A 27,686-nucleotide genomic window follows, 5' to 3' on the forward strand; every position below is an offset into this window, starting at 1 on the left:
TAATAATTAAAAACAAAGGCAGCACTGGCGCCTCTGTTGAGCAATTTAAGAACAAAGGAAAGGTTCTATTTCTTTGCTTTTATCTGCACCAAAGATATAGAATAATAACGACACAATTATAAGTTTATCTATGGTGGTAATTATATTAAAAATTTGACAACTCTTGTTTTGTATGTCGTTATTTTGAAAGTATATGTTTGTTTTCTTCTTTTACTTTATTGTGATTTCATAAAAAAAGTCTTCGATAGAAAAAGCTCGTAATGGCTCCTCGAGAGATAGCTAGAGCAACGCCAAAAGTGCAGCGCACTATAGTTAAAACCAACACTACAAAAGGAAGAACGACTCCATCATCAACAGTAAAAAAAACCATGTCGAATAAAAAAATACCAACGGAGAAGATTCCTCTTAAAAGTAAGTAGTTTTTTAATATTCATTGTTAAGGATATAGTCATTTGTCTTGATGGATGATTGTTAGATAGCGGTTCTCAGTTTAAATTGATTCATAATTTGTATTTTTCATGTTATTTCTATTAAATACCTAGACTCTTCTGTAAATATAAATTCATCATAATCAGGTATCGATAAATTAATATAAGTTGTCAGTCCTTGTTTATTAATCAGTTGTGACTATGTTTATTAATCAGTTTTCCAATAGTATTTATTATGTACTATGTTTATTAATTTTTCGACATTTATCGATATTTATTTATTGTTACTTTCTTAATTTTCAGTGAATAACATGACTGTGGCGACGAGACAACGGACTAGCACAGTCCCAAAGGTCTCCACACCAAAGTCCAAAGAGAATAAATCTGTACCGATGCCAAGCAGTGTCACAAAAAGCGCTAAAAAGGCCACTTGGAAACGTAGACCCAAGCCAGCACACTCTGGAGTACCAGTACCTGAGAAGATGAAGAGACTGTTAGAGAAACAATTACAAGACTCAGATTGTAGTTTGTGAACTCAACTTTATTTGATCCTGACTATATTATTATAATTGAACACAGACAACTCAACTAGAATTGTCTGTAGATCAAAAATTAAAAAAAATAAGTGTTAAAAACTGTACCAAGTTTGTTCAAATAAGTACTTTTCATTAATATAATAACACCAATGTTGTATATGTAATGAGGGATAGACAATTTCATTTTTAAAATATGTATGTCCATAGGATAAAAATGAGTCTTGAAACATGTCCTACATGTCTTTTAATCCAGCCTGATTAAAATTCTCTGATTAAAAATCTGATTATTTATTTTGTATGTGATAACAAAAGAAAGATAATTTTGTTCTGGATGATGCATATATTTTAAAAATTAAATAGTTTGTCATTTGATTAGACCCTTATTAATTACTGTTTCCTTTGTCTTTGTCTATGTGAATCAGTATATGTATAGTTATATATTCTGATTCAAATATATATGTAATGTTAGGTAGAATCTATATTCCTAATTTCATTAAAACCTGTTTGACCATTTAAGCTTTCCCAATAATTACATAGACGAAAACGTAATCTAACTAGAACTTGGTAAAGTATGGACTCTTTGTATAAGGATTATTATGGTAGATACTTATGTCACTATTGTTTCTACTTGATAATGACAATTATTATGTTTTGAAACTCAGGTTCTTATTCATTTGACTAAAAGTTGTGTAATAAAAGCTTTTGTGTATTAAATAAACATAATACATAATTATGTTGTATTCTAGTTCTTAGGTTGTGTTAAAATTATTAATTTAACATTAAGGATTATTTTAACATATAACTATGTATAGGAATAGTTTGAGGACTTTGGTCTCTTGGCCTAAGCCATACCATGACAAAATGATTGAAAAGTAAATATTATTTGTGTCCATACTGCAGATTATTCAAGTGTGGCAACATCAAAAATATTTCTATTTTCCCAAACCAATTCGATAATTTTGAATATTTTTGATTGATTATTTATGAATAATCAATCAAAAAATCAAACATAATAAAGTGCTTTGCTTGCCAACTAAAGTACAAAATTATGCGATAAGAGTGTTATAAAACTATTATTAAAAAGTATTTATAAATTTTCAAAATAAAATTTGGAGTAGGTGCAAAACTTAGTCATTTATCAGTTATATAGGTTTATATACAACATATTCTGTACATAATGTTGTAGTTCATTATCGGAGCACTTTTTAAATAGTCAATCAGAATTGTTAACCCTTCTTTGCATGATTTTTTTTATGTGAGTGATTTAGTGAAATAAATCAAGGTGATATAATTCATGCTCAAAATTAAAGGGAAAATAGTTAAAAAAATAAATTTGACAGCTATATTTTTTTTCTGCAATGGACATTAAAAAGGTATCCAGACACAATCAACTTAAAGTGAACTTGTTCTTTTATAAAATTTTTGGGCATTCAATGTTATTAATGAAATTTTCACCATTATGCGAAGAAGGGTTAAAACTTGTTCCAATCATGAATCTGAAATGTTGCCATATTTCCTTAAGTCAAGTCTTGCCAATTCTTTGGGATAATTGGATTGACACATTGTCACTGTATGGATGTCCATATATGAATGTAAATGTTGACGACCTGTCTTTATTTACAGGTGAAATCTAAATGTGGGTAATTATAGGTGTGTTCTACCAGCAAAAATGGACATTTTTCACTGAAGAACCATGGGGCAAAAAAATAACAGGAATTTTGTATGGAGGATAAACTTTTTGTTATTTTTGTATTTTTTTTCACTCACTTATGAAACCGTCTGAAATATTCAAATTTAAAGTATAGTATTTTTAGTTATACTTCTTCTGTTAACGATTTCACCCTGTAGTTAATGTTATAAATAAGATAGTCACTTAATTATTTACCAATATTCAAATCATAGTACAAACTAAAATTTGCCATAATGACTTTAATATGTACATTATACTATGTGCTTTAGCATTAGACTACTTAGTTTTATATTAAACTACTAAGATAACTTAATCTTTTGTTTTTGTATTGAAAATCATGTTTAAAAAAAAAACTGGTCAGTTGCGACTGGACCCGCACACCGAGGGTTCCATACATAAAATTAATCTGTAAATATTTTTTGTTTACATGAAAATTTATTACAGTATTATACAGCAGGCATTTATTTAAATAAATTTTCAAATAATTCTTGTACATACTAATTGATACCCCGCTAGCGTATATCGACAGCGCAGACAGGGTTACCATCTATTTTCAACCTATTGAAAAAAAAAACAACAATAAATTCATCCTAGGCAATAAGTTAGTAGACATTAGACAACAGTGCACGTATCTGTGTATGTACAATAGACACCTGCGTCATGCGTCGGCTTTAGTCAACTAACTTGACGCTAGAGATTTACGACCTTCATAAACATCTGGCAAGCATTGCCGATAACTTTTGTAATGACAAATTTAGTTAATCAATTCTAAGTAGATGCATTTATATAGTAATACTTATAATTATTTTAAGGCGCAGGACTGTTAAAAATTTTTAATTAAATGATAAAACACCAATGTTTATTTTTTTATGAATGATAATGGTATGGTAAACCCGCCAGCGCTATCGGTATACACTAGGTGGACACCAGTGAGGGATGAATGGTGAGGATGAAAAGGCAGGTCAGTTAGTCCATCGTGACGAATTCAACGATAAATTAGTCACGATGGTTTTTAGGGGGAACCGTGGAGGTTGACCTGATGATGCAATGGGAACTAGCCTTCCCATTACTAACAATCCATTCCCCCCTACCAATGCGTATTGTCCATCGGTCACATCTCAAACTGGTTTACATTTCTTTAAAAATATAGCTGAAAAGAATCTAAATTATATATTATTATTAGTTGTCTATAGGTAACGGTTACTATTTTCCATCAGGCGGGCCAGCAGCTCGTTTCTTGCCAGTCAAAGTTGCATAAAAAAAAAGAAAAATATCGACAAATACGGCCATAATATGTTGGAGAAAAATTTTACAATATTTACCCAGTATTTATTTCCACTAAAGAGGGGAAAGGGATTGTTAGTAATGAGTCTAACAGCTCCACAACTAGCAATATACCCTATCAGAACGCCTTCCACGTGGTTCTCTCTGGAAACCATCGCGGTTAATTCTTTTCGAATTCGTCTTGACAAGCCAACTGATGTGCTTTCATCCTCACTTTTCATCCCTCACTGCTGCCAGCGAATACCCATACAGCAGACGGGGTAACCATTAGAGTTCACCTTTTAAAAAAAATATTATAAAGCTGAAAGATTTGATCGTTTGTTTGTAATGGATAAACTCGAAAACTCCTAAACCAATTTTAAAAAATCTTTCACCATAAAATAGCTATATTATCGTCAAGTAACATATGTTAAGCTAATATTATTTTTTAAAAAAATCTATTTATACTTACGAATCTATCGGAATGCTACTATACATTATGTAAGCGACGGTTTTTTTTTATAGGTGAAAATGGAATGGTAACCCCTGCGCTAACGGGATACGCTGGCGGACCACCAGTGAAGGGTGATAGATGAGAATGAAAACAGACCAGTTAGCCCATCATGATGAATTCATCAGGAATTAACCATGATAGTTTCCAGGGAGAACCGCGAGGAGGTCGACCTGGCTGGGTAAATATACCCAGTCAGGTTGACCTCCTCGCGCTAGCAATAGCTAGCAATGGGATTTTCAGTTTCCATTACTAACAATCCCTTTCACCCTGTAAGCGACGGTTATCTATCACTTTCCCCCAGGTGGTCTGTTAGCTTGTAAGGTATTCCAAGTTGGATAAAAAATGAAAAATAAAATTCCCCCTTAAAAGATATTGTTAAGAATGCATTGCGCGAACATTTTTTATTTAATTTGTCTGGCTGTCTACGTGTTTATCATTTGCAATGTTCTATCGTGTAATCATTAACAGCTACATTATGCAAGCTGTTGATAATAAATAAAAACCAACTCCATACATGGTCCATGAAATAATTCAGTATGATTCAGACGAGGAATCTGAGAATTGGCGGCGCCTAGTTTTCTGCTTGATCACGTTTTTGCTAGGTAACTGTGTAGATATTATGTAGGTAAGTTTATTGTTTGATAAATTAATTGAATTTCAGTTTTAATAAATTATACAAATTTAACAAGTAATAATATGAAAAACTAAAAAAAGTTTTTTTTTATATACATCAGAACTATTGAGGACAGAAGGGGAAAAATGTTGGGACACTTGATACGACACGACGAACTTATGAACATTATAACAGAAGGTAAGATAGAAGGAAGGAGGGGGAGAGGGAGACCGAGACATAGTTACATCAGGCAGATCAAGGAAGGAGTTGGTGTCGTGTCGTAGCAAGAGGTGAAGAGACTCGCTGAAAATCGTAGTGAGTGGCAAGAGCTCCACCGACAACAGCGCAGCTCTTAAATAGGATAGAGATATATCTCAGAATGGCGAACAAGCTGACGACCCGCCTGATGGAAAGTGGTAACCTTAAAATCGGGTTTATTCGTAATAGATGTATTTCTTTAATTAATGATAGTGGAATTGTAACCCCGCCTGCGCTAACGGTATACGCTGGCGACGCACCAGTGAGGAATAAAAGGTGAGAATGAAAGGGCAGGTCAGTTAGCCCATCGTGATGAATACACCTGAAATTCAGCACGATGGTTTCCAGGGGGGATCACGTGGAGAATAGAAATTCGCATTACTAATAATTCTTCCCCCCCTCCCCCTCCCTGTAAGCTATCGTGACTAATTTATTTTTAAATTAGTCACGATGGGCTAACTGACCTGACTTGAACCTCACCTATCGGGGGAAAGGGATTGTTAGTAATGAGGTCTAATAGCCCCGTTGCTAGCAATTGACCCTCTCAGGTTGATCATCACGCGGTTCCCCTTGGAAACAATCATGGTTAATTCTTGTCGAATTCATCATGGTGGGCCAACTGACCTGAATTCATTCTCACTTATCACCTTCCACTAGTATCCCGTCGAAGTATACCGATAGCGTAGGCGGAGTTACAGCTTCATTTTCACGCCATAAAAACCTATTTATGTAGGCTAAAAGCTTTGAATAGTCACGTGATTCAGTGTTTAACTACAACATTTTTTTATACAAATAATCTGACTGACTGAGTGAGAATTTGATGGAAAGTGGTTACCGTTTTCGATAGACATCAACAAAACCATGGGCATTATTGAATATACTGTGACGTCCATGGTACCTCTAATACGTTGTCCATCCTAAAAAACTAAAATCTTATACTTCTGTACTAAGTATAACTGCCTTTATACCACCCTTAAAATAGAAAGACAAGCATACAAGCTGTATGATGTATATATGAATACACGAATGGGACAGAGGTACCCATACAGATGTATTGTGTACAATAAATTCCTATTTTTTTTTACATTTCTATAACCAGTTTACCAAATTGTGGCAACTTTGGAATTATATATCAAATTTAAAAATTTTAGATTGATTAGAGACAGTGATAGCGAATTAAAACGTTGATCCTACGATAGATTTTTTTAATAATTTATCAATGAAAATTTCAATTACAATAGCTAAAAAGTCTTTGTAAACTACAGAAGTAAAATATTAAGTTAGTGCAAAAATTTTATAAGGAGATTTATGTGTAACTAACTCCTTTATGAATAACATACTCGTACCTAATCTGAAATAGGTTAGTAAATTTTTCAAGCGTTTTTCAAAATTGATAGACACAATTGATCACACTTTGTTTTAGTAAGCTTCCATATTAATACCCTTTTAATAATTTCAACTTAATTACTGATAAACGGTGCATGGATAAGGGAGGGGGGGGGGGATTGAGGGGCAATACCCGACCTTAAAATAAAAGGCACCAAGAAAAGTAGACAGATTAGATTTTTTGAAGTCACTTAATTACGGCTTTCTTCCGTACCAAAAAGTTCTTTTGCCCTACCTTAAATTTAGGTCTAGCTACGTGTCTTACTTAGTTTATAGGCTTTACATAATGTTGCATGTAATGCCTTTAAATTAAGTATTAGTTAATTTATATATTAATAAGTAATGTATCTAACTAAAACAATCGAATTGTATGAAGTGATAAAAACTGACTTCAATTGTGACAAAACTAATTATTTTAATTTAAAAACTAAAATACTGGACCGATTTTGATAAAACTTTAATGGAACCAATCGGTAAGTATTTCCTTTATAACAAGAAAATAATTTTTCAAATCGGTTTACAACTGACGGAGTTATGAGGTAAGAAATATAAAAAAAAAACGTAACCGAATTGAAAATCTACTTCATTTCGAAGTCGCTTGAAAAGGTGTAGGCGCATAATTTTCAGCAAGTGCGCACTTGTTTAATTTCTCTGGACCTTTCAATTGTGCTTTCAACTTTAAGTCCCCAGAAAAGTTGAAATATAGAAGGAAGCATTTTATAAAGTACTTTCTGAGAAAATCACTTTCACTGAAGACTTTAAATCAAAAAAATCACCGAGATTAGACCTAAATCAAATACTTGTTGATTACCCAGTATCCTTTTAGTTTGTAGCCACGCCCACTATAAAACAATCAGTGGGTATAAGTGTCAATAAGTCGGTGCAAAATAACCAATAAGTTATACAAAACACGTAGCCATCAGCCATTAACAATTAAATTGGCAGGGTGCATGATTTACGATCATGAAGCCACGCCTGTCCATGTGATTGATATCATTCAATTCGATATAGCCACTGAATTGCTATAAGGCGTATGGTGCAAACGAAAAGCTTTTTGATTAAAAACACTCGACGTCCACATTATATATTATTTTATCGAAACCTATTATAACTGTAACTGAAATATTATGATAATACTTTTTTATGAAATTTATTCAATAACATTGTGCGATGAAAAAAATCGCAACGAATGAGGTTTGAAAACTTTCATTATTTATAGTTACTGCTTTCTATCAGCAATTTTCCGTATGGTCCCAGCGTAGAATAGACCACCCATTCCTTTCCCGTGGATATCGTAGGAGGCAACTAAGATAACTTAATGATTGTACGACAGGCAGCGGTGTTTCTTTTAAAATATTACCAAAACTTAACTGGGATTGCCAATATGCATAATGGTCAAGTGTCCAAAATCCCATTATGGGGGAGGCATATGTTCAGCAGTGTCCCGAGCAGCAATTCTTCCATAATAAAGGGGGGGGGGTTCCAATAGTTGCAATACTTGGCAGGCAGGTTGGAATCCGCAGTTTAAGAACGTTTAAACATAAATAAATAAATAAGTAAATTATAATGAAGTATTTATAACAGACATCGATTACTTAACAAAACGGCTTCACGATCTTCTGCGACCGCCTTGTAGAGATCTACGCACTCCCAAAGGGGTCGCGACACACAGTTTGAAAAACACGTGTACAATAATAAATTTACGGAGACTAAATAAAATAAAATAATTATATCTTAACCTTAGATTATATAGATAGAGAATTGAGCCTCAAAAACGGGTAAATTTTTGTTAGCTAATTGTCAAATTAGCTAACTCGCTTTTTTTAATAATAGTTTATATACTTGCGCACACAATGTATCTTGACGTATCCATATTTAATTATTTAGTAAATAAAATGAGATGTTGCGCATTAAAAAGGTGCAGAATTTATAAGACAAAATGAATATAGAAGTTATACTCATGACTATTTATCATGCAAATTTGTATGAAAAAGTTGAGCCGTTTTTCTCGAAGCATTTGTATGGAGACACTGTATGTAAGTATATAATTTAAGATCTCAGCTTGTCCCTTGTACCATGCCGTACGACGAGACAATACGTTAAGTCGTAATTGTCACTATAAAGTTTAGAGGCTGCTAACTAACTTTGTATATTTTATAGTTTTAGGTATAACGTTGTGATCAGAACGAGGTTGTGGACAAGCTTGTATAATATATTAAGCCATTGAAAAAATACATGTGTATTTAAAATTGGCTCACTGATCTATATTTGTAACAATTTGTGTCACATGGTATCCCTTTATGTACTTCGCCTAATGTAGAGTACCATGTACTTATGTTGTATATTCCTTGTGTTTAATCAATATTTTTTTTATGCAACTTAGAATTTTTTTTTTTTTTTTTTACAACACAGGGGGCAAACGAGCATGCGGCTCACCTGATGGTAAGTGACTACCGCCGCCCATGGTCACCCACAACACCTACGGCATTGCAGGTGTGCCGGCCTTTTAAAAAAGAATATGCTCTTTTCTTGAAGGTTATGTTGTCGTATCGGTTCGGAAATACTGCTGCTGAATGACAAACAAGCTGATAGAAAGTGGTAACCGTCGCCTATAGACATGAGCAGTACCATGGACATAACAGATTATACTGTTTCGCCCATGACACCCCCATGCGTTGCCATTCCTGAGGACTCAGGTGTTATTCCTCTGTACTACGTACAACTTTTGTATAAAGTTTCCCTCTGGATTACCTGAATTATCTCGACTTTTCAATCATTACACTGTTCTTACTTTAAAAAAAATAGTCTCTGTATATGTTCTCTTTTTTTTTAATATTAAGATTTACTTACAAATCTTTCAGAGCTCGTTTCAAAACTGAAAAATGGCCAATTTACAAACACTCATAATACCGCCCATGCGTTGCCATTCCCGAGGACTCAGGTGTTATTCCTCTTTACCTTGTAAATTCACTGCTACGAATATATTTCACCCTTCAAACCGAACCACAGCCATACAAACACAACTGCTTCACGGTAGAAATACGAATGGAAGAAAGGTGCCCAAGCAAAAGACTTTTGTACAGTTTCCCTCTAGTAATAATTAATTAATAAATATTGCTTAGTAGCAGTTTGTATTCACCACAAATTCATTATTTATACAATTCAAGCTTTTGAAAAAAGCAACAGCTAAGTTTCTTACCTGTTTTTATCGGCTGAAATTGCGTTCCGCAAGGGCCGTAATGAAAAAAAAAAATGACTATTCAGAAATTCTTAAAACTAAGTTTACTTCAATAAAAACATTTATTTTCTTTCCTTCATTAGGTCCATCGAGAATCAAACCCAGGACCTCATTAAAGGAAAGAAATGGATCATCGTTTAAATGTTTGTTACTCAATCACGCTGTATGTTGTACGGATTTTGATAAAATTTCAAACTTGTTCTATACAGATAGACTGTGTCTTAGATTAAATAAATAATAATAGATAAAATTAATTAATTAATTAATTAACACATAAGCTACATTATACCTATACGTATTAATTCAACCTGTTATGTCGCAGGAAATAACCAGTAATTAATAAGGCATATTAATAATATTAAGTTCTTGCCCTATGATCCTGACGTAGGATGGGCCACCCCTTCCTTTCCTCCCGCCGTAGTAGGTAGTGTATACCGTTAGCGCAGGCAGGGTTACCTTTCCATTATCATCCATTTAAAAAAAAAAAACCGCTTCTTTTCTCGTGGCTGTCGTAATGGCTGGGCGACTATATGTTGTATGGCCAGCATCGTTCCTGTTAAAATATCACCAAAAGCCTTATTGCGGTTGTCACAAATCGATACCTATCTAGACTGTCATCCTACACTGTGTTTGCCTGTACGGGGTCGCCACATGTAATTTTCTTCCCTATCGATTGTCGATTTGAACTATTCATCATGTTTATCAGCTTGTATAAACAAATAGCCGAACTTAACCTGTTTATAACATTAGTAGTATAGGAAAAAAAAATTTTGTTATGTTATAAGCACACCGAAAATGAAGATTGGAGATGATACCACCTAATTTTTATTTGATGGGTGAAAATGGAATGGTGACCCCGCCTGCGCTAACGGGCGCTTTTAATTACATGACATGATTCGGTACATTTAGCGGTGGATCCACTACGTGTGGTTTAATAACATTATTTGAAAACAAATATTTCTGTAGTATCGTCCGGTCGTTCCTCTAAGTCACGGTGGCGCCCTCTGGTGTTAAGAATTTCTAGGTACCCTTTTTTATGGGTGAAAATGGAATGGTAACCTCGCCTGCGCTAACGGGATACGCTGGCGGAGCACCAGTGAAGGGTGATAGACGAGAATTAAAACATTTTCATTTTAATTGTCACCTGTCATCCCTCCCTGGTGCCTTGCCAGCCTGTACCGCAGCACAGGTGGGGTTACCATTCCATTGTCATCCATTATAAACCCCTTCATTTTCGTCGTAAAAGTGGGTGTCTTAAGAGCCAACTAAGGGATCTTAACCCTTAAATACCTGAAGTTTCAAATTTGATACCGGGGTTATAAATCGCATTGGCGCCTACAATCGATTTTATTTTAATATTTGGCTGTTTACATGTTGCCAATTTTTTTTTTTAATAAATATATAATAATATCGTTTTGATTTTTTTTTTACTATTTTCCTTATTAGTAAACACAGTAACGGGTACACTCATATATTTTTAGGTTTGATTTACATAATCAGGCTTTTTAGGGTTAATAGTCGAAGGATGGGCAACAACGTCCATCTTAAAATATCACCAAAGCATAACTGCGGTTGCCAATCCGCCTGCCAAGCGTGGCATCTACTGGAAAAAACCCCTTTATGGAGGAGGCCTATGTTCATTGTTTGGTTTATTTCAAATTTATTTTTTCTGCAATCTTAATAATCACAAACATTAGTTTTTTTTTTATACCACTGTGGTAGCATAAAAAAACTTCTCACTAATCATCTCTTACTGGTGCCTCGGCGTATACTGATAGCGCAGGCGGGGTTACCTTTTAATTTTTACCTTTAAAACAATTTAAATTAATTCATTTACCTACCACCTACACGTAATTACTTTCATAAAGCTAATTAATCTGTTGACCACAATTTTCTCCAGATGTCCTGCCTTTTGAGTACGGAAAACCATCTCTAATTTTTTAAATTTAAAACAGAATTCCCGCGCTGCATTACAAAATTAAAAAAAAAAATAATAATGATCTTCCTATTTATATTTTCATTTTTTATTTTTATTTTATCTTTATTTGGTCTCCTAGCAATTGTTACACTGATTTGTTATAATTGTTTATTGTTATAAGATTTAATATTAAAATTACTGAAACACAGCATGCTAATTAACAAATAAACAATAATATGGCATAAAAATCTTTTGAGGTATTTGACATTGGTATAGTTTTTTAGATTCAATAGATGATTGCTTCACATAAGTTTTAGCTATTTAATTCATGAAGAAATATACTAAGAAGATTTAATTTAATTCATAAAAAGAAAATTACTACCTACGTCAGATTAGGCTGTATGGGCTTCATTCCCTTTGCCTATCCTGTAAAAGGATGTTGAAGACACAAAAATATATATGGATTTTTTGTTCTTTACAAATAGGTTGCATTCTCAACATTTGCTTATGGAAACCTAGAAATAAAAATGCAATAGCTTACATTAGGCCAGCCGAATCAGACTAAACGAACGTTACAGACTAATTCAATCAATCAAGATCAATAATATAATATTTTATAATATACCTCTAATCAATGGGTTTGTTTTGACGACTGTCCTAATAACTTAGATCATCTTAGGGCCTATGTTTTTATCTATTGTTAAGAGATTTGCCCATTCGGCAGCTCGGAGTCAACCCTGCTAACGCTGTATTGGTTTATAGCATTGCTTCAATATTATTTTTGTAAAAAATCCCGGAGTAGATGGCCATTTTAGTATATGATTGATGACAATGTTCAATCGATGTATAGAAATAAAGTAGGTAAATATAATGTTACCATAATGCAACTTACTATATGATTTCTGATAGAAATCACTCAAAATGTGATAATATATAGCATGAAATCGAAATAAAGGGATTGTTAGTAATGCGAACTAACAGTCCCATTACCAGCAATATATTCCGTCAAGTCGATCTCCACATGCCCCCCCCCCCGAAACCATTATGCTAAATTTCAGGTGTATTCATCACGATGGGCTAACTGACCTGCATTTCCATTCTCAACTATCATCCTTCACTGGTGCCTCGCTATATACCGTTAGTGCAGGCGGGATTACCATTTCATTATTATCCATAAACAAAAAAGATATACAAAAATTAAATATTGGATTTATAAATTTAAAGTTTCCCTAACATACAGGTCTGGCCTAGTTTGGGGACTGATGGTAATGCGGATATTTTCTCGTTGAATATTAATTGTAAAAATTGTAAATTGTACCTTATGCAACTGTATCTTTCTTGAATAAAAATTATTATTATTATAAATAAATATAAGTTAATGTAATTTTCAATCGGCTTAAAAAATGAAATTTTCAATTCGGTTATATATTTATACCCCATGTGTATATGTTTGTTACCGCATAACTCTGTCAGTTATAAACCGATTTGGATTTTTTTTATCTGAAAGGATATAATTATAGATTGGTCCTGTAGAAATTTTATCGAAATCAATTCAGTAATTTAGGTTTAAATATAAATAACTGGTTTCGTCACAATAGAAGTCAGTTTTGATATACACGCACTAAATGGAAGGGAGAAGAACATATATTGCAGATTTACCAGTTTTATTAATTACCAGTTTCAGTAATTTTACCAGAGGGAGACTTTGTACAAAAGTCGATTGCTTGGGTACCTCTGTCCCATTCGTGTTTCAACCGTAAAGCAGTTGTGTTTGCATGGCTGTGTTTCAGTTTGAAGGGTGGGATATGGCGTGAATTTACTGGGTACAGAGGAATAACACCTGAGTCCTCAGGAATGGTAACGCATGGGGGGTATCATGGGCGAAACAGTATACTCTGTTATGTCCATGGTACTGCTTATGTCTATAGGCGACGGTTACCACTTTCCATCAGGTGGGCCGTCAGCTTGTTTGCCATTCTAAGTTGCATAAAAAAAATTAAAAAAAAAAGATTTTTTATCCCAGTTATAGGTTAGTAACCCCATAGCTTATAATTAATACGATTTTATTCAAATAAATACCTTACCATTATTGGTCATTTTCCCGTAATAGAATTATGTAGGAAACACATTAGCTAAACTCAGTTCAAAACCACTTCCCATTTATGTACATGTATATAATAATAATGAATCACAAGCTTATAAATTGTTACGTACAAAATTAATCAATTTTATAATATTCCCCCTATTGAATTAATTAATTAATTCGTCACTGATAAAAAAATACGCAATAAAACTAGGATTAGGGAAACCCGTGTTCTCCGGGAGACTCGTGTGTCATTCGCAGGGTTAGTTCTCACGTCGGTGACGTATCGGCCATTGAAAACGCACTGTCAAAGATGTAGATGTGTAGTATATAAAGTGGTGCGGCGGTGATTGGAAGCATCCAAGTGTATATTACCAATAATTGGACAATAAAAAAAAAAAGTGCCCCTAAAATGTATACAATCTTCGTGACGATTACCGCGGCAATTTTGACAGTTAATGGTAAGTTTAAAAAAATAATATAAATTTTATAAAATTTCTAATATAATAAACTATTAATTATTTATTTTTATACTTTAAAAATCATACTTTAAAATAAAAAAATAATATAAAATAAAAAATAAAATTGTTTGACTCCTACCGCCACCTACCGGGTCCATTTACACTTATCGGGATAAAAACTAAAAACAATACACATTTATATCATAAAAATATGTTAAGTGATTTCAGAGATTAGCTGAAATAATTATTAGATTCTTATTATGTGTTTAGTTAATTAATTATCAACGACAAACATTAAAGTTTTATTAATTAGGCACTCTGAAATATTATTTCGAAAAAATTAATAGGAAAAATCAATGTGTTAATAAAACCTAGTGTACATAATAATGATTGAATAATAGATAGTACCTATTATTTATTCATGATATCACAATCGAATAGAATGGTATGCTTGGAGACATTCAAATTTCAAACAAGCGTTGTTACATTTGAGAATGGATCGCATAAACATCCGACAGACATACTTATGAAAGTAGTATCAAATTAATAATCCGATTCGACGTTTACCTGTATGATTATATCTTTATTTTTGAGAGTATGGCTGAATGGTCATATTTCTTTGCCGCTCATAACACATCGTAAACTCTCATTCGGTATTAGGCGCGAAATAATACAAATAGATTATTCCAGACAAATTATCATATTGAAGACTAGGCAGCATGGTCTCCGACCTTAGCCTGTTCCATAACGGAACAAACGTACTAAAAAAAAAGAGCAAATAGAATTTCAAAGGGATAAATAAGATACGTTGGTATTTATTGGCATATTGTATAGATCTTAGGCTACTTAATACGTTTCTGAGCAAATAAATTGAAAAAAAATTACTAGAATATATTAAAATATATAATAAAAATAAATATATATATATATATATATATAATTACATGTGGTATCTTAGATTATATAGATAGTGTCTCCATAGAAATGATTCGAGAAAAACGGATCAACTTTTTCATACAATTTATTGTGATAAATAGTTATGAGTGATTCAATTTATAACTTCTATTTATTTTGTCCTAAAATTTTTGCATTTTTTTAATGCATAAACACTCATTTTATTTATTAAACAATACGTCAAGATATATTTTATGCGTAAGTATATACAATATTGATAAACAAAACGAGTCAGCTAATTTGACTATTAGCTGACAAAAAGTTGACCCATTTTTGAGGCTCGATACTCTTATGTATATAAATCTAAGGGTGCAATAAAGCATAGTCTCACTCTAAAAAAATATAATTATAAAACAAGATTCCACTCAGCGAAAAAAAAAACTTTAATTTTATCTAAAAAAATATGATTCAAATAAGGAATTAACAGTTTATTCTAAAAGGATAAACATTTTCGTTAACAATTTTAATTCGAGAATCGCATACACATTGCTTATTCACAGTTTTACAACAACTTATAATACTACTTATTTTTACGTGCAAAATTCTAGTTTTAGTATTATCATACAGAATGCTCTTTTCCTTCGACAGACAAATGTACTATTCTATATACACAAAACTAATATCTACCAATAAAAATTATATAAATAGTTCTGACACTAGTCAAAACATGGATAGAGCTGCCGTGGCTGAGGGTTGAAAAGGGTTGATCTTCCATAGAGTAAATAGAGTTTAGGGAGTTTGAAATCCAGAAACGAACACATTTCTTTTTTTTCGTATATCGTTAATAACAAATCATTAACTACAGAAAAATAAGTTGTAGCTTACAGCTTTGCTTTTTGAAATAGAATAAAAAATACCTTAGGCGTGTGTTAATTTGGGATGTGACTTTTTTTTTTAATTTCATTTTGTAGTTTGAGCATAGCGTGATATACATCTAAATATAAACAAATTCATATTTATAAGATTAGTAGGCTCTGTGCGTTATAAAAAAAAATTTGGTACGAAGATGGCATGTATTTCTTTTTATCCCTGCCAATCCATATAACCGGGTCACACGGACAAAGCCGCGGGTAAAGACTAGTAGGAGATAACATTAAATAACGGGGGGAAAGGGATTGTAAGTAATGGGGTATAATAGCCCCATTGCTAGCAATATCAGGTTGACCTCTACGCGGTCCCACCTGGAAATCATCATGGTTAATTCTTCTGATTGACCTGTTTTCATCCTCACCGATCATCTCTTACTGGTGAACCATCAGCGTATACCGATAGCGCAGGCGACGTTAACATTCCATTCTCATAAATAAAAAAAAAACAAAAACCTAACGCGAGAGAGAAGCCATGATTTTTTCTTCTATTATATATGGCAAATCTCTTATTTGAATATCTTCTACATCTGGGTACAATAAAAAATACCTAGAATATACCCAGGCTAGAAGTAATTTTTTATTGGGTGATAACGGAATGGTAACCCCGGCCGCGCTATTAGTATACACTAGCGTGAGGGATGATTGGGAACGATGAAAGCAGGTCAGTTAGTCCATTATAACGAATTCCACTAAAATTAACCACGATGGTTTCCAAGGGGAACCGTGTGGAGGTCGACCTGATAGGGTGTATAGCTAGCAATGGGTCAGTTAGACCCTATTACTAACAATCCGTTTCCACCTTCCAGGCTAGAGGTTAGAGACACAGAAATTAATTAGAAAATGTAATTTAACATCGGTATCGAATTCATGATGTGATTCGATAAGGAATGTGCGATATAGTTTGATAATAGTCACTCTTTGTGTGTGTGTGTGTGTGTGTTTTTTTTTATACCACTGAGGTGGCAAACAAGCATACGGCCCACCTGATGGTAAGCGGTTACCGTAGCCTATGAACGCCTGCAATACCAGAGGTATTACGCGCGCGTTGCCGACCCTGAAGAAACCTCTTTACCCCCCTTTTGAAGAACCCCATGCTGTAGTCTCTTGGGAAAACCTCGGCAGGGAGCTCATTCCATAACCTGAGTGTTCGTGGGAGAAAACATCTCTGAAACCGCGTTGTACGTGACCATGTAACCGTGTAAGTTTGTAAAGATTTTGAGAGAGTTTGAATGTTTGTTAATTGTTCCTGTTCATGCAAAAATAACAACATGGAATTGGATGAAATTTTGTTTATAAACATGTTTATAACCAGTTTTTGAATGATGAAAATATCACAGTTCGCAGCGATGGCCAAAACTTGTGAAGAATCTATCATGGGAGTTTTTTTTTTTGGTAGATGAAAATGGAATGGTAACCCCGCCTGCACTTACGGGATACGCTGGCGGAGCACCAGTGAAGGATGATCGATGAGAATGAAAACAGGCCAGTTAGCCCATCATGATAAATTTATCAGGAATTAACCATGATAGTTACCAGAGGGAACCACGAGGAGGTCGACCTGGTTGGGTATATTGCTAGCAAAGGGATGTTTAGTCTCCATTACTAACAATCCCTTTCCCCCCTCTATCATGGGAGTTATAGTATATTTTGTGAAGTTCACGGTGCTTTTCATGTTTATAGGCTATGGTTACCACTTTCCACCAGGTGTATCGTCAGCTTAGTCACCTTTTTAACTGGTATAAATAAAAATTTACCATATAGTGAATATTATGAATATTACCAAAAGAATAGTTATGTAAACTTTTAATTTAGACTTTTTTTATGCAACTTAGAATGGCAAACAAACTGAAGGTCCAACTGATGGAAAGTGGTAACCGTCACTTATAGACATGAGCAGCACCATGGACATAACAGAGTATACTGTTTCACTCATCATACCCCCCATGCGTTGCCATTCCTGAGGACTCAGGTGTTATTCCTCTGTACCTCCCTCTGGATTACCTGAATTATCTCGACTTTTCAATCATTACACTGTTCTTACTTTAAAAAAAAATAGTCTCTGTTTATGTTCTGTTTTTTTTTTAATATTAAGATTTACTTACAAATTTTTCAGAGCTCGTTTCAAAACTGAAAAATGGCCAATTTGCAAACACAAATCGCACAAAAGTATGTTACAAAAAGTGCTAATTCATATAAAGGTCGTAGTAAGTCTGGAATTTGCACAATTCTTCTACCTATACCACTAAGCAATGCATGCACGAGTTATTGAAATCTTGACCTCATATTTTGTTCAGTGATAATCCACTGAGGCCACTTCTATTTGGTTACAATTGCATCATTTATGTTAATGCATTTTATAATGTGTCTAACTTGTTACTACCGCATGTTTGCTTAGCGCAGGTATATATTCAATTGTTCTATTAGAAATAAAATGTATTTATTTCTGAAAAATAGAATTAATTTTTAATATTTTTATTTATGACTAGCGGCCCGTCCCGGCTTCGCACGGGTGGACATTTTTACATTTTAAAAAGTGGGTATTAAGGCTGCACACGCGATGGAAGCTTAAAAATGGAGTAACTTCTCCCGTTTTCTCAACATTTCCCTTCACTGCTCTGCTTCTATTGATCGTAGCGTGATAAAAGGTATATTATAACCTGCCCAGGAGTATGAAGAATAATTGTACCAAGTTTCGTTAAAATCCGTCGAGTAGTTTTTGTTTCTATAACGAACATACAGACAGACAGACAAAAATTTTACTGATTGCATTTTTGGCATCAGTATCGATCACTAATCACCGCCTGATAATTATTTTGTAAATATATTTCATGTACAGAATTGACCTCTCTACAGATTTATTATAAGTATAGATTAGATACTCACCAATTTCCCACGTAATTGTAAATTGATATAGAAATATTATTAAAATATGAAAACCATAATATTCCAACATTTATTGAGTAAATATAAAATTTGGAAGTGATATTTATGGGCCCAAACAACATTTGTCGGATAAGCTAGTAGCCATATAGATCAAAGAAACAACAACAAAGAAACGATAAAAATCTGGGTCCGCACTAACTTTTTATGCCTAATCTATATATGCTTATATAAAATTCTCGTGTCACGGTGTTTGTTACCAAACTCCTCCGAAACGGCTTTACCGATTTTCATAAAATTTTGTGTGCATATTCGGTAGGTCTGAGAATCGGCCAACATCTATTTCTTATACCCATCACTGATAAGGGTGACCCACCCCTAAAAAACTTTTTTATTTTTTTGACAAATTTTTTTATTTTTATTTAAATATGACTTAGCTTTGAAAAATACATACAACTTTAAATTTTCATCATTTTACGATCAACCCCTGTCTAATCGCGATGTTTAATCGCGATTTTTATATTTCGCAATAAGTGGTAAAACAACGTTTACGGGGTCACCTAGTATGCTTATATAAAAGAGGATATTGACTGAATATAGAATTATGAAATTTTGCAAATAGATTTTTATAAAACGTAGCTGAATAGTAAGAAAGGAATTTTGAAAATTCAACTACTAATGGGTAACTACTAAACTAAAAACTTCTAAAATCAAATAAAAATTGTATCTAATAATATGCACTTACAAACAGAAAACTTGACCAACTTATTAACGATCGAGGGTGACCAAGATTTGTCTGACCTGTCATGAACTAATTTCAGTGTTTTTTTTTCTTCCGTTTCGCTCTCGATAGTTGTACTGGACCGGTTTTTTTTTTTTGTTTATCTACTATGTGCCAGTTTATTAAATTCAGCTTATTACATTAGACTACGTAAATAATGTTTGACATATCTTGCATAACTGTTATAATTTTATTTTGGTAGGTTACGTATATTTACTTACCAGTAAGTACGTAGGTTTTACAGTCAAGCAGACTGTTTGTTCCAACATTGTTGAGGTTTTATTTATATTACTTTTTAAAATAAAATTATTTTCTTTTTCTGTCAATGAATATTTTGTTATTTTTTTTTTATTTAATTATCATACATAAATGCATTAAAAAAAATTGGATTTTTAATACCACTTAAACCTCTTGGGCTTGTGTGTGATACTTTACATTCGGTTCTCAAATATCACTATTAGAGAACGTCATTTTAAAACATCACTATTATTGTACTAGGGAAAAAATATAATATATCTTTATTCAGTATTTTCTATTTTATTGTTCTATCCAACGAACCCTTCCCTTTCCCACAAACATCACGTAACGACTACGGCGCCAAATTTGATGCGGTATTTACAGTTATGTTTCAAAAAGCCGAACTTAAAGTCCGTTTTTTTTTTCTTAATCTAAATTTTTTACATCAACGACAATATAACTTCTCTATGCGATTTTTGTCCAGAGATTATCAGAGAGAGAGAGTATAGACAACTTTTTTTTTAAATATACATCCTACTTACTATTATAAATACGAAAGTTTATAAGGATGTATGGATGTTTATTACTTTTTTTTTATGCACACGCTACTGAATGGATATGAATGAAAAATTGTAAACGCATAAGTTATATCTTAATTTAGAATGTAATATACTTTAAATCAGATTCCCGCCGGCGAACTCGAGGTAATAAGTTAATCAGACACGGTAGATTTTATGTGTGCAGAGAAAATTTATAGTTACTACATAAATACGAGTATTTACTTTAAAAATCCTAGCGTACGAAGTCGTAGGTAAAAGCTATACCTATAATATTTAAATTTATATTCGGATTACCATCATTATTTAATCGAATAATTGACAAGTGCTCTAATGAGAACATAGGTAATTCATTTGTTCAATTGAGGTAATTGAACATATGTGCCTATATAATGCAAGTAAAAGATATTTTAAACAATAACTCTTAGTCGGTATAACATATTGTACATTAATTTTGCATAATTCGTATGCCTGTCGACATACAGACAAAATGGTCAAGTGCGAGTCGAACTAAAAATGCCGAGTTCCGTATATAAAAATAAATTATTCAGATTATTTTGTGCTGGAATCTGGAAATATGGTGGTTATTTGTCGTCCTCTATCGTAAATCGAACTATAAAAATAAATAAAACCTAGCTATAAAATGTCCAAACGAAGCCCTTACTTATTATATGCCACTTAGGTTAGTAGGCACATTATTCAATTTTTAGCATCATTTTCGATACCTTAGCAAAGAAAAAAAAAATGTTTTTTATTATATCTAGATAAGACAGCCAACAGTATATAAAACTCTAAAACTATTTTAAATTTAAAATTATTAGTTGCTAAGACATCATATAACACTGGAGCAGAGGAACTGACTGACGGTTAAACAAAGCTGTACCATAACAGTTTCTGTGTACCATTTTGGCACGGAACCCTAAAATGAATTAATAAAACAAGCTTACCGTCTCCTGTCATATGGGCCATTGTAAATCGTGTAATTTTATTACCGGATTTCATTGTAGAGACGTATCAAATTTAAGAATAGCAGTAAAATAGACACGGGCATTGAATAAATGAATAAATCACAATAAATGAATGAGTAATTTAAAATTTGACTAGGTTTTAATGATTGTAACAATTTATGGATTACTTAATTGGAATTTGTTATGTATTGTTGTATTGTAAATTAGAGATGATGGATGGGTAAGTGATTTATTTGCATCTTAAGTAAGCACATATTATAAAAAAAAAAAAATAGAAACAGGTAAAACAAAAGTAAACAAAGACAACTAACTGAAATCATCACGTCTGTATCAGAGTAACACAAAATTGTCATAAAAAAGAATTGCACTGAGAACTAGACCATTAGGACTTAGATACGAAGTACGTAGGTACGCTATATTTAAGGAAGTAGCTATCCATAGACTAAATTGACTGCGGCCTGTGATGCGGCTAGTATTTGCGACTCTAGCACCCACTCTGTTACCTAACTGCCATTATAAAATTAGTATATCATGCTGCATCTTTATTTTTTTTTCGATACTGTTTATCTCAATGTCCCTTAGATTATAGAATTTTTATTATTGTTATTAAATTCATTATTAGTAAATTATCTGTACAGGTCGCACTCGTATGTAGGCATTTTGTAAAAATCTAATGATATTGTTTTATTAGCTCTTAACTGTCCACTACTGGACATAGCTTTCACCAAAAGGGGGGAGGGGATTGCCAGCAATTGCCATGCTTGGCGAGCGAGTTGGCAATTGCAATTTGGCTTTTGGAGGGATGCTGCTGCATTCCTCGCCCTCTCTTAATCGCCTTTTACAACACCCAAGACCTATTCTAAGCCGGGACCTACAGGATAAATATAGAGTCGGCTACGACACCGAGGTGTAATGTATGTCTTGCAAACCTTAAGGTACCTTTTTACGCCATTGTAGAAAAACTCCATTTTGAAGTCCTTAAGGAAAAAGGCGGCCCTAAACCTTAAAAAAGGGCGGCAAATATTTTTGACAAGTGCGAACTAATTCTTGGAATTTATTTTTTATTTTTAAGTTCTATAATGTTTTATTGGGCATTGGAGCACCTGGCGACCTATTACATGTGCCTGTAACTTTGTAGGATTTTAGTGATAGTTTCAAATGAAATAAGGTTTACTCCCCTGTTAGTCCCATATTCATTTTTGACCAACAGGGGAGCAAATCTTGTCGATAGTAAAAAAATCAAAATCTATGTATCTCTCTCTATATATCGAAAATAATGTACCTAACTAGGTAATTAAATCTCGTTGATTTTTTATCACTGATAGGTAATTCTTGTATTAAATTTCCTGTTTGAATAAAAGTTTTTTTCCAAAAGTGTCCACTGTCCTCGGTTGGGGCTACCGAGCGTCGGATCAAAGACGATGGGCGGTGCTTCACCCGGCGTGCGGCGGCCGCCAGCAATCACCAATCGCTATAGCAGCCCGCCAAGCCATTCCCATCTCAATACCGGCCATGGAACTCATTGGCTACCAAAACCCACTGCCAGGACCATTGACTGTCACTAACAATGGACATTCTGGTAAGTTCTCTTTGTTCTTTTTCGTCGTATCTAGTGATAAAGTCCAACTCGCTTTCGAATTTAACGCTAAAATTATAATATTGACAACTTTTACGCACAACAGCCCAAATGAGAAGCTAAGCGCGGAAAATAGAGTCCTATTTACATTACATGTTGTTGACTTGAGGTTTGTAATGTTGGCAATTCTAAATGTACTTAGAAATATACTTATTTTAAGATAAACCATTTTTAAAAGCGGAGTGATGTTTTTATTCTTCGTATAAGGACGGAGTATAAATGGATATTATTTATTACTCCTATTTTTCGATGGAGTAAAATTTTAAAACGTTCAGAATGCAAATCCTTATATGAAAATTTCTTTGTTTAGGTAACATTTTTTAAACCTTAACGGTTTAATAAATTTGGTATGCCTACACCTAATAGGTATATGGGACAAAGAAGGGCATAGCCTATTTTGATCCCAGTTCCGTTGTCAAGGAGTGGGTAAAAGATAGTTTAAAATATAACTTTATACAAAACCGCCTCGCTAATGTATTACAGTAAAATAATATTCTTCATCTATAAAGACTCTTCCCGTCCCAATAGTGCAGTAGTAATAGGTCGTTATTAATGGTGGTACTAAATTAGGTAATTAATTTTTATAAAAATATTTTCAGTGGCTCTGACTATTCCCAAGTATAGTTCCGAAGAAGAGAAGAAAGGGTTCCGTCTGCCGTACATTTTCGGGGGCCCCCTCGACAATGAGTACGAGATCGAGGGTCTGCACTTCCATTGGGGGGACAAGAACAACCGTGGTTCCGAGCACACAGTCAACGACATGCGACTCCCTCTTGAAATGCACATCATTCACAGGAACAAGAAGTATAAGAATATGGCCGAAGCACTCCAGCACCCTGATGGTCTATGTGTACTTGCTTTCTTCTATCAGGTGAGAATGTTATGTTAACAGATTACAGAATGTTATTTAAAAGAGTTACTGTTGGGTTTATTGCTAGTTAACCTAACAATTTTTTTAATCCTGCAGTAATTAAAAAAAAAAAAAGATTTAAAAGTGCTTGTAAACAAGTCTATTTGAAAAAAGTTATTTGAATTTGGAAAAAATCAAGATTGCCTATAGAGACATAAGGTTCTTTAAAATAAGGCGTAACTTCATCCGAGTCAGAATGTGTATAGGTATGGCTGTAATAGTCCTGCCATGTTTATCTCCTGAAATTGTGGTATAGATAAATCTGACAACTCACCAATATCAAAACAACTCAAGTAACTCTCCAATTATAAAAATAAGGTGACAGGCTCGCATCCTGATGGTATGAATTCTGAAATGCTCTGCAAAATGCAAGTACGTCTAGTGTTGCGTTCACCGCAGTTGAAAGTCTGCAAATGTCTTTAATCACCTATTAGGATTTCTAACCGCCGGACTGCCTATTTATATATTTTGGTAATTACGGAACAATATATTATAGACTGTGTTAATAACTCACGCTCCGGAACGTTGGATTTAAAATTGCAAAAAGTTTAATGCTACATTCACCACATTGGCAACAGTTTACAAACAATTCTCGGCCCTTTGACTAATTCATATGGAATTATAGTTTTTAATATATATTTTATACCAAACAGGTGACGTACTGAAGAAGGGCTAAATTAAAAGTACCCATAACTTGCGAGCATGTATGAAAAGATTGATGAAAGTGTAAGCGAAGCATTTGGCGTTCCGTTGTTTCTGCCTACCCTAATGGGAGACAGTCGTGACAGATATATCTCATTTACCACCATATTTTCTAGGTCGTGGAATTTGAAGCGAAGCTTCTCACTCCCATCGTCAAGAACTTGTCAGCTATCGAGAACTACAATACCAGTATGCAGTTGCCTCATACTTTCTCCCTGTCGTCGATACTGGCGGGATTGGATTCTGAACGGTTTTACACTTATAAGGGCTCACTGACCACTCCTCCCTGCGCTGAGGCTGTTACATGGGTCGTCTTCTCTGACTACTTGCCGATCTCTGTCTTCCAGGTAAAGTCCTTATGATATATTATATACTATTTTTAAATAGATATACCTAATACCACAATAGAATCATCATATCAGCCTTTAACTGTCCACTGCTGAACATAAGCCCCTTGGGGTGTTTTGCCAGTAACTACCACGTTTGGCAGACAGATTGGCAACTACAGTTAGGTTTTTAAGATGTTTTAAGGGGAACACTACTACCCGTCCTTCGCCCAACCATAGTCGCCTGGAGAGAAAGGGATTGTTAGTAATGGAAACTGAAAATGCCATTGCTAGCAATATACCCAAACAAGTCGACCTCCTCGCGGTTCTCCCTGGAAACTATCATGGTTAATTCCTGATGAATTCATTATGATGGGCATTCATTATGATGAATTCATTATGATGGATTCATTATGATGGCTAAAACTGGCCTGTTTTCATTCTCATCTATCACCTTTCACTGGTGCTTCGCCAGCGTATCCCGTTAGCGCAGGCGGGGTTACCATACCATTTTTACCCATAATAAAAACCATAGTCGCCTTTTACGACAGCCACGGGAAAGGAAGGGATGGCCTATTTTATGTATCGGCAATAGAATAGTTATATTTTAAATATACATCAAAATAGGAGGTTCCCAATTAGTATTTGCGTACATTTGTATTTACCTATGTTATCTATGATCACATCTTTGGTAGTTGTAAGTAAATTTTAATGATTTTTTTATTAAAAAGATTTACCTTCAAGTGTCATTTCACATGTTTTGCTATAGACATGAATATAGTAGAGAATCAACGGAGTTTTTTTTGTTTTATCATTATCATCAGCTTGTTATCAACATATCAACTTATTAGATCTAATGCCTTTGGAACTGGCAACGGATGAAAGGCGCAGGACATACCTAATGTTCTTATTTTATCAGGATTTATAACGAATGAAAAGCGCCACCCAAAACATTAGTGACATTCATGGTGCTGTCGTCGTAGGTGTTGGCCTTAAGACAGAGGGAGACTTTGTACAAAGTCGATTGCTTGGGTACCTCTGTCCCATTCGTGTTTCTAGCGTGAAGCAGTTGTTTGAATGGCTGTGTTTTGGTTTGAAGGGTGGGATATGGCGTGAATTTACTGGGTTCAAAGGAATAACGCCTGAGTCCTCAGGAATGGCAACACATGGGGGGTATCATGGGCGGAACAGTATACTCTGTTATGTCCATGGTACTGCTCATGTCTATAGGCGACGGTTATCACTTTCCATCAGGTGGGCCGTCAGCTTGTTTGCCATTCTAAGTTGTATAAAAAAAAAAAAAAACATTAAAATATGCATACAGGGCGGACTTAATGCCTGATGGCATTCTCTACCTTTTAGGTAGAGAATGCCATCAGGCATTGTGTGTGAGAGAGAGACTAAATGGCGGTGCATTGATTTAAAAAAAGCGATTTGTAAATTAAATAAATATATCTATAGATGTTGGTTACTTTTTTCCACCACGAGGACTGTTATACGCTACCGGTAATTCATTCATTGTACCCAAACAATAAACCTTGGCAATTCTACGTTTCCAGATGGACAACTTCCGCGGCCTGCTCTCCAACCTGAACCTTCCACTTGTAGACAACTTCAGACAACTCCAGCCGCTCTTCGGCCGCCGAGTCTTCGTCCGTATCACCTCAAAGAACCCCAAATTCAAGAAAACCAAGCTGCACTATTCCAAGTGGGACTGGGTTGGTCACAAGAAAGCTGAGAACGACGTCGTTGAATTTGACGATTGAATTTATTTCAATCCATTGCGTGTCTAATACGGGTACTTACCTAATTCACTTGTCCATACCAAATATGTGTTATTAATTAGTTGTTATTTATGATTGTGCACATTATTATGTATATATGTGTGAATATTAGGTACTTAATGTGATATAAGTTTGTTTTAATATTATTAATAATAAATATTTGAATAATACATTATAATTTTATTTTAATACATATAACAGGTACATTATACTTAGATACGATAATGAAGTAACACGACACATACATATTTATAGAGAAATAGTGGATAAATTACGTCGAGTAGTTGTCCGCTCCGAACATTGACTGAAAATGAAATATTTTTAAATAAATAAAAAATAATAATTGATTGGCGAGTAAAAAAAAAAAAAAAACAAACTGCCTACCTCCACACGTTTCATAGCAAATATGCCACAAAAATGCAAATTCAATCTTCAAACCAAAACCAATCTTCACAAACGCTGAAAAGACAATTTGTAACAAAGCCTTCATATGTTCAAGAACACACACTGTACAAAAACATTTTATTAGTGACACTTCAGAAATTAACATTAAATATTTAACCCTTTATTTGGCAAAAAAAAAAACATTTTGAATTGAAACAAATACTGAAATAGGAATGTGTAAAAGTCTAAATAGGCTCAGAAAAATAGTAAAAAAAAAACATTTTTTTTTCATAAAGTGTGACTAGTTTAT

The 27,686-nt window shown here is 33.8% G+C and overlaps 2 protein-coding genes across 2 annotated transcripts; both read left to right on the plus strand.

The window, feature by feature from the left end:
* The first annotated feature begins 141 nt into the window (after positions 1-141).
* LOC113515659 (uncharacterized) lies at positions 142-1,336 on the plus strand. The gene is made up of 2 exons (XM_026899919.3): positions 142-411; positions 732-1,336. Exons 1-2 carry the CDS (start codon positions 261-263, stop codon positions 959-961), a joined length of 381 nt encoding a protein of 126 aa, XP_026755720.2. The 5' UTR covers positions 142-260; the 3' UTR covers positions 962-1,336.
* Positions 1,337-14,254: 12,918 nt separating this feature from the next.
* LOC113515460 (carbonic anhydrase 7) lies at positions 14,255-27,162 on the plus strand. The gene is made up of 5 exons (XM_026899682.3): positions 14,255-14,388; positions 23,010-23,213; positions 23,870-24,141; positions 24,999-25,229; positions 26,768-27,162. The coding sequence occupies exons 1-5, from the start codon at positions 14,340-14,342 to the stop codon at positions 26,972-26,974; spliced, it is 963 nt and encodes a 320-aa protein (XP_026755483.2). The 5' UTR covers positions 14,255-14,339; the 3' UTR covers positions 26,975-27,162.
* Positions 27,163-27,686: the final 524 nt, after the last annotated feature.

This window comes from Galleria mellonella, unplaced genomic scaffold, assembly GCF_026898425.1.
Source record: "Galleria mellonella isolate WM207_F2 unplaced genomic scaffold, CSIRO_AGI_GalMel_v1 utg37, whole genome shotgun sequence".
Taxonomy (NCBI): domain Eukaryota; kingdom Metazoa; phylum Arthropoda; class Insecta; order Lepidoptera; family Pyralidae; genus Galleria; species Galleria mellonella.